Here is a 9078-nt window from a genome sequence, read left to right on the forward strand (position 1 = left end):
TACTACAGCTAGAAAGTGAACCTTACTCCTTGATGCACACTTTTTTCAACTTCAAAGTTTAACCATAGGGGTTTTTTTAACAATGCACCAAATTCTCATTGAATCTAACCTACACAAATTGAACTCAAGCTCAAAAGGGTGCGGAAATAGTTGTGAGTTCCGAGTTCAAGAACGGATTGTATAAACGAATTGAAATGAAATCGAAATCGTGAAAACAATCCTATAACCCGCAAACTCGTGCAAAAAATGAGTTAGAAGAAAGTCAGAAATAGCAAGTCAGAAGCATGCAACTTAAAAGCATGCGTCGTAAAAGCTGATAAAGCCCTAAAAAGGGTAAAAGCAAAAACAACAAGAAAAACAAACCTTTAACCAAACGACTCGTACAGAAAGAAAGGATTGTATGTAAATATTTCGAACAAAATCGAAACATAAAAATAATCCTCCAATTAAAACAACTCGAGTAAAACAAATTGTATCATACACAAGGATGACAACCTTGTAAAAACTAGAAAGGGGAGGGAATAAGCATATAATCCCTTTATCTAAAGTACCAATTTATGCTCGACAAAGCGCAAAATCACAAGCCAGCCTTTTAAATGGTCGCTTGGATAAAGCGACGAGGTTTAAATTGGTATCCAATAGTTATAATATGGCTTAATGATTTAAAATAACTCAAGCTCATGAGTTAAACAAAATCAAGTAAAAAATAACCATATGTTTTAAGAAATTTGTATTAAGAACAAGTCGTATAAAATTATATCACTTTAGAAACAACTCGAATCGAACGATTTGATAAATCATTGAAAGGCTTCATGAAAATTCGACCTCAACAATCTGACTTGACTATCCGACCCACTTGATTGCTCGAGTCCAGCTTCATAAAGCTCAACATTTAGCAGGGGCACAATTGATAAAGCAACAAAGTCCAATGGTTATAAAGATGATTTAATACTTTAAAAGACTCAAAGTAAACAACTGGTACTTAAAAAAGTCGTACAAAATCAGAACTGTAAGTTTCAAAAATGATTTATATTAAAACAAGTTATTAAATAACTCGGAATGAACGAGTTGTGCAAATCAGTTCATGAAAACACAACTTGGCCAAAAACGAGTCGTATAGAGAAAGCAAGTCGTAAATAACATCAAAATGACTTGAAATATCATATTACTAAATGACAAATTTTAAGAAAGTAACAACTACACTACAGCAAAATGATAGTGCAAAAAAAAAAATGCGCGAACAATTACAAAGTGAGAAATGTTACAGAAATGTTACATTATTCAAATAATGTTGAGTTGACCGACCTCCTTAGCTTCATACCACAAACTACTTCTTTACAATCCGATATTTTGAGTTGATCATTTGATTGCTTGAGTCCGACTTCATGAAGCTTGATCTCGAGTAAGGACACTGTTCATACCCTGACCCATAATTTAGCCAGACTCAAAATTATTAAAAACCCAGTCTATAGAGCAAGAGTCCAAATCACACTCTGGGACCTATCCAACCTCATAAAGGTCGGCCCACGTGGCACCAACTTAGCCTTACTTATTCAAATAAGATGAATCTCAACTAACTCATACTCATCTAGAAAGAAAATCTTAACGACTTCCCTAACAAAAGGGAGTAACAAACCCACCATCAAAGGTGGACCTACTCCAAAGGTGGTTATTGATCCTAGTTCTACACTTATAAATATCCTGACACCCTCAGGTATAATTCGAACCCAATCTACTAAAAATCTGCTTAAAATCTTTGCTAACTTAAGTATCGGAGTTCCTTGCAGGTACCACCCTCCACTTCCTCACAAGTAACTCGGACGGCGGCACCTCAACACCAACAAAAATCGGACGCTGCTCAAAAGAAGTCTAGACTTCATGTTCAAAATCAAAAGCAATCTAGTTTAAGGTAACTCTCGGAACGATAAGCATGAATAAAAATTTTATTTGAAGAATGAGAGTGCATTAAACGGTGTTTAAGTGACTTATAAACAAATCCATATATATTTAATTCACATTCACATTAAAAGGTTTACAATAACAAATGCAAAATTTTAATCAAAGGAGGAGAAAGTATAACATAAGGGTCAATAAAAAGAGCAATGAATTTGAAAATGTTACAATTCTAGTTATATAATAAGTTAATAACAATAGAAGCTTTGAAGTAAATATGAAGAAAGCAACGAAAATAGTTTGTGACATTATATTCAATTATAGAATGATAAATTTGTTAAAAGGGTGATGCGGCAAAGTTAGAAATTATCTAAGATGTCAAGAACATATTGTGTAACAATTTTGGCATCGAATTTAATATATTATAAATAGATAGATTCATATTGAAAGGTTTACAATAACGGAAGGTGAAATTTAATCAAAGAAGGAAAAAAAGTGTAACATAAGGGCCAATAAAGAAGAGCAATGAATTTGAAAATGTTACAATTTTAGTTATATAATAACAACAGAAGCTTTGAAGTAAATATGAGGAAAGCAAAGAAAATAGTTTGTGTCATTAGGTTCAATTATAGAATGACAAGTTTGTTAAAATGATAATGCGTCAAAGCTAAAGATTATCTAGTCAATAACATAATATACAACAATCTTTGTATCAGATTTAAATATTTAATGTTATAAATAGATAGATAAATGGATATATTCACATTGAAAGGTTTACAATAACAAAAGATGAAATTTAGTCAAAGGAGGAGAAAAGGTGTAACAATGACCAATAAAGAAGAACAATAAATTTGAAAATGTTACCATTGTAGCTAATAAAATAACACCAGAAGCTTTTTGAAGTAAATATGAGGGAAGCAAAGAAAACAGTTGATGTGGGATTAGGTTCTATTATAGAATGACAAATTTGTTAAAATGATAATGTGAAAAAGCTAGAGAAATAGAGATTATCTAACATGTCAAGAACATATTGTGCGAAAATCTTGGTATCGAATTTAATATATTATAAATAAATAGATAGATAAATAGATAAATAGATACATATTTGAAAGCAATGTAGATTATTTAGTAATTTAAATGATTGATAGTCATATCTAACTAAACAGGTCAATGTGAATTATACATCAACTTATCTAAAATTCAGATAAATTAGTTCATACCAAATGATTACAAGGTATACTTGTTTAAACTCTTGCAAAATTTTAAATAAAATTATGCAATAAGTTAATGAAAATCTATGACCAATGGAACATTTTTGTGTGTGCGAATGTGTGCTAGAGCAAGTACAAATATCATTTCCAAGAAGAGCAAGTAAGATTCAAAACAAACACAATATTGCATTGCAGTAGAATAAAATGCAAACTTATGAATAATAAGAAATGGAAGCATCAACCTCAACAAAACACATAAGCTTTTCAGTCAAAATATACAAAGCATATATATATATATATGTTGACAAGCCTCACCACAACACTATCTCATAGCTCCTACACAACTCTTCAAGAAAACAAGACAAAACAATCTTATTTCTCAAAAGCATCATTGAAGAGAGAAAGCATCCTTCAAGACAAATAACATACATGAATGAATTCTTCTTAGTGACATATTATAATGGCTGTACAACAGAACATATATAGAACAGAAGAAGAATGTGCACAAAAATCAGATGAACTCAAAGCGCATGAGAAGCTTCACATTGTTGTACTTCTCTCCCTTGCGGTTATGCAGTGGAACTGCTCGAATTCCGGTCTGAAGTTCACACACAGGCAAGCATGTCTGTCCACCAAAGTCATCCTTCTCAGACATATCATACTCGTGAACTTCTACACGAAGCAAAGCCAGTTCTGGAACAGATAGTGGGAACTCGAATACCTCGTTCCAAGTTGGCAACCAATTGTCCTCTTTTGTCTTGGTTTTCCTCATCAGAGTGTCATCAGGGACTCCAGCAATCCCCACCTACACAAAGAGTTTATCAAATCAATTAAAATGATATAAGAACCATAAGGAAAGTAACATATGATGCGACAATATGGATATTACTTATTAGACAACATTACAAAGATACTTCATCTCTGTCTCTGTCTCTATACCAAACATAACCTTAATAAAACATATAATGAAATATAGTTGATAATCTAAACATACTCTTGCATAGAAATCTGGAGGTGAGTATTGATCGAAGTGTGTATGCTTGAAATCGTAGTACCATCCTTCCCCCATATATACAGTTACCTAAATAAGAATAAGAAAAGTACACTTCGGTTAGGATCTATCTAGACTTAGAAATAGTTGAAATTAAAAAAAAAAATGATGGAATCATCAAAGTACTTACCCTCAAAGTAGTCTTCACAGGCAACTTAGCCTTTGGATCAAAGACCTCATTATTTGGACCAGTCTTTAATAGAAAATCTGGTTTTTTAACATAACCACATCCTCCATTAGCTTTGAACATTCCCTGCATCAACCACAGAGACCTGCCATAGCCCTGACATGAAACCAGAAACAATGAAAATTGATCACTGGACAACTTTCATTAATAATCTATTGACATCACAAATCAATAATGTACTTGATGATCTTAGTAGATATGTCTAGTAGCAATGTCTTGATATAGCTGAGAGAAGTGTAAATGAAATCTCACATCCTCAGTGAAGGAAAAGTAATAGGCAATAACACACATAACAACACTTATAAATCATACTTTAAAAAATACATCCCCAAATTTTCTGACTGCCATAGTTCAGACCTCACATTTAGAAACCTTAATTACAACAACTAAAAAAGGGAGAATCAGGAATTTGTTTTCTTTCAATTTTTCTTTTTTCGAAAGAAAAAAAGGTTGGGAAATAGAAACCTGCATGTTAAATGCAACCATTTGCGCTCCGTGCATCCACCCAATTAATGGGTTATAATTCGACGAGGTAATGCGAGTGCCTTTTGGATACACCCTCAGTATATTCCGCTGAGTAAACCTGCAAACATCAGGAATAAGTAGAAAATCTGGTATATTAACAGAACCAAGCTGAAATCATTGTGATATCAATGAGTCTGGTATGACAATATGAACAGCAATCAGAACTCATAAGTCTCAAATATGACCAATCATTGTAGTTAAGGACTTAAGGAACTTATTACGGATTGCACCATCATTAGAGCTAATAAATCATAGCCTGAACTATTATCTATTATATCGTCTCATTTTTGTCAAATTACTGAAATGTAAACGACAGAAACAAAAGCTATTTACTAGTCAAATTTTACATATTTGCATTACATAGTCACAATAGATAATTATGTGAAGTTTATATCATCATGAGGTCAGTGAAGCAATGCAAGTGACTACTATCTGAAGAACTTTATGGAAACAGTTCACAATACCTGACAATTTCTTTTCCATGAGATAAAGCAGCATTTTCAAGCTGCTGCTCGCTTAGACTTAATCGCCTCACTTTATCAGGATCCACTCTAAGACCTTCAAGTAATCCTCCTTTGGGCTTTCCAGCATGAATAGCGATCAAACGTCGATATTCAGCACATACATCTTGACGAGACTTTTCTTCATCAGCATCTTCCTCATCATCATCGTCATTGTCATCATCATCATCATCATCATCATCATCATCATTCCCATTGTTCTGCTAGAGACAGTAAATAAATCAACAAATCTCTTGCAAAATTAAATATCTTTGGGATTTGTATGGTGCTGAGGACACAGTCTATAACCTTGTAATCAGCAATAGTACCGCCTTTAAGACTTGGGACTTCCTTCCCCCATGCTTCTTCGTCACCCAAAGCCTTTCCCTGATGTGATTCATCCTCCTTTTCCTTTATGTCTTTTGCCTCAAGGTACTCCTTAGGTGGTTTGGTTGATATAATGACCCTTCTTTTAAGTGATTCTGGAGAAGGGAATTCCTTCACACTTTCTGGGGTAGGACAAAATAGTATGTCTCCAAAAGTTTGAGTAATCATCTAAAAGATTTGAACAGAAGTCAGTTTCAACTACAAGAATGTATAGTATTTTGAATCCCGGTATGAACTCCAATGAACCAACCTCAGCCACTTTGGCTTGAAGATCAGGAGTAAGATGGTCTTCTAAGGTTATTACAACTGGATATTCTGATGCAACAAAAGCATGCTCCTTAATAGACCTCAAACATTTGATGAGTGCCACGGGAGTAGTCAATGTCCTGCATAATCAATTATGTTACTTTTTCGGAGAAAAATCAAAATCAAAATTCAATTTCCAATAGTATCAATATATTAAATGATATATAATCTTTTCTACAACCATGAATTTCTGAAATAATTTAGACATTTTCCCTTTCCCCCACTGCTGTTTTGTAGAATATTAGACTTAGTCCTCATTAAACTGTGGGAGAAATCCTTTGCAAGCAAGCAATTCATGCTTACCATCATAACTTAGAGTAGATAATTATAACAGAAACGAATTCATCTGAAAGAAATATATCAATGGTATAAAATTTGACTTTTGCCACATCAAAAAACGAAACATAAATGGAAGACAGATACAGGGAAAAAGGAGATTATTTGAGTTCATAAAAATTAAAAAACCAGTATCATATTCAACCGGTAGACTTACCTTCCATGAAGAACATCCACATCATCCTTTGATGCATTGGGCCATATATCCAATTCAATGACCCTAACACCTCTCTGCAGTGCACGTATGATGGGGACATCACTGCAGTCACTACTAAGCTGATTTCCCGTCAGATAGGAATTGTGACCGGTAAATATATAATAATGAGACAATGGTGCATTCATATCATGGTGCACCTGCAAGAATACAAGAAGTAATAATCAGAACAACATAGTGCATATAATATGTAATTAAGTTAATGATGAGTTATTGTTATGAAAGGCTACAATGTAACCCAATATCATAATCAAAGTTTCATATTTACAAATACATTAGGTTTTCAATTCCACAAATCCTAGTAGCCAATGTAATCAACCAACAATCCAACATGAAATATTCAATGAATTTACATCTCAACACCAAAACTGAATGTGAATCACTATAAATTCAGCTGACAATGGCCTTATTAATAACCGAGAACAATTATTAGTCCATGAAAACAGTGAAAGAGGCCGGGTATAATGATACCAACACATAAAACATTAATAATTTAGAAAAATGGCAATCTATTGTGTAGACAATAAATAGTTTTATATCTAACACACCCTTTTACAGGTAAGAACCTCTTTTTGGCCTTGAAATGTTGACAATGCAAAGATTCATAATAAACTTCTACTGAAATTCAACTCTTATCAGAAGCACAAGGAACAAAAAGAGCCGAATTCTAAACCTCTCAGTCATATAAGCCTTTGGTAACATATCAACAACCATTTCTATCAATAAGTTTTTAATTACACAATTCCTAATAAGACAATGTAATCAACCAACAAACACTTGATTGATTAAAACTTAAAAGTACAATCATAACACCGAAACTGAAACAGAATCACTAAAAATTTTGGCTGAGAACATGAGATTAGCCTCATTAATTACCGAGAACAATTATTAGTCCATGAAGGACATGATAGAGGCAGGGTATTACATATGATACCGACACATAAAACAACAATAACTTTAAAAAAAGGCAAATCAAATTTGGGGGAGAAAAATCCAGTAACAAAAACAGAACATCCACAATGCATGTCACCGTGAAAGTTTTACGCCACCATCTAATCTGATTGTTGCATTTTTAATTTTATATCACTTTAAGAATAGTAGGCGATTGAATCTAACACTTCTGATGATGTGGCAATACATAATTAAATGTCTATATAGAACTTTCTACACTGTCAGCAATGAACAAAAATTAAATCTGGAAAGAAATCAAGAACTGACTAATACGAAATGAAACTACACAGTACATAAACAAGGATCCAAACGAAGAAAAACTAATAAAATAAAACAGCTCTTTGTTACCATTGGTTGTGCAAGTGGTGGATTGTTATCACTGAAGAGGAACTTAAAGAAACTTTCGAGATTGAGACCTCTTCTATGGAAGATACTGAGATGCTTGAGTCCATCAATGATTCCCTGCGCTTCCTCCTCCGTCGCTGTCTCCTCTCTCTGCACTTCAACCATGAAGCTCCGCAGATGCGACGCCGTCATGAGCCCGTTCTCGGAGTACCGGTCGAAGAGATTCCTTATCTCCGGCGGCGCCTCCGACACGGCGAGCTTGAATCGCCGGCGGCAGCAGAAGCAAACTCTGTAAGTCTGTTTGGACATCGCTCTAAGTTTCGCTTCTCTTCTCTTCACTCCGTTTCAGTTTCAGTAACCGTTTCAGTTGTATTGTGATATAAGCGCGCGTTTTGCGTGTATGTGAATTTTGTGCTTTCAGTGTTTGAAGATAAGTGTTTTTTAGTTATTTGGAAAATGAGATACGTTTCTTGTTTTGTAGGCAAAGAAGACAGAGAAGAGAAGTGTAGAAGACACAAGAGAGCTTTGTATGGCATTGAATATTTGAACAGGTGTGGGCGACGTGTGGGTCCCACGGTAGTTACAGTTAACCAATGAAACGTGGGACATTTGGCAGTTACCAATCCATCTTCAACTGTTTTACTCACCCTGGGTCCCACTTATTCTAATCTTATCTTATTCAACAAAGAACTATTATTATTTCGTGTGCAAAGTTGATTTTTATTTTTTAAATTAAAGAATATATTTTAAATACTAAAATAAAGTGGATGAAGTTATATAATTACTGTAACTACAATGATAATGATAATAATTATTCTAGACTGAATTATGCGTAAAATATCACCACTTATATAAGATTTTTTTTTCTAAATTAGGCATATGAAGTAACAAAATAATTAAAACTAAATATCTAATATTTGACCAAAATTAATTTAAGAATAGAAGATATAATGGAGATGTGCAATTATATTATAATTTGGCATGTATTTTACAGATGTGGATTTATTGAATTCATTAACTTGCAAAATACAAGTTACATTTTGCCATATCAAAAATAAAAAAGTTGAGTTATATGCAAAATGCAGGATACATTTTGTATAAATCTAAAATTAGAAAGTTGCAACAACCTGCAAAACGTAACTTTTGATTGGCAGAGAAGTAGATCGAGAACT

General features: G+C 33.4%; 1 protein-coding gene across 2 annotated transcripts; it reads right to left on the reverse strand.

Annotated features, from left to right (window-relative positions):
* Positions 1-3451: 3451 nt before the first annotated feature.
* On the reverse strand, positions 3452-8404 carry LOC107469474 (phosphoinositide phospholipase C 2). Of its 2 annotated transcripts, none has more exons than XM_016088843.3 (9): positions 7910-8404; positions 6554-6750; positions 6005-6140; positions 5677-5922; positions 5332-5588; positions 4808-4925; positions 4286-4438; positions 4099-4185; positions 3452-3909 (listed from the first exon to the last, which is right to left on the reverse strand). In XM_016088843.3, exons 1-9 carry the CDS (start codon positions 8213-8215, stop codon positions 3616-3618), a joined length of 1794 nt encoding a protein of 597 aa, XP_015944329.1. In that variant the 5' UTR covers positions 8216-8404; the 3' UTR covers positions 3452-3615. The 2 variants fall into 2 exon arrangements, with proteins under 2 accessions (XP_015944329.1, XP_015944327.1); XM_016088841.3 differs by having other exon boundaries at positions 5332-5591.
* Between the last annotated feature and the right edge of the window lie 674 nt (positions 8405-9078).

Source organism: Arachis duranensis, chromosome 10 (genome assembly GCF_000817695.3).
Source record: "Arachis duranensis cultivar V14167 chromosome 10, aradu.V14167.gnm2.J7QH, whole genome shotgun sequence".
Lineage (NCBI taxonomy): Eukaryota > Viridiplantae > Streptophyta > Magnoliopsida > Fabales > Fabaceae > Arachis > Arachis duranensis.

Coding starts and splice junctions, on each gene's coding strand:
- LOC107469474 (XM_016088841.3), bottom strand. CDS start 8,215: ATGTCCAAACAGACTTACAGAGTTTGCTTCTGCTGCCGCCGGCGATTC. Junction 5,592..5,676: donor GTACTATTGCTGATTACAAG/GTTATAGACTGT, acceptor TACTGTCTCTAG/CAGAACAATGGGAATGATGA. Junction 4,439..4,807: donor TGGTTGCATTTAACATGCAG/GTTTCTATTTCC, acceptor GTTTCATGTCAG/GGCTATGGCAGGTCTCTGTG.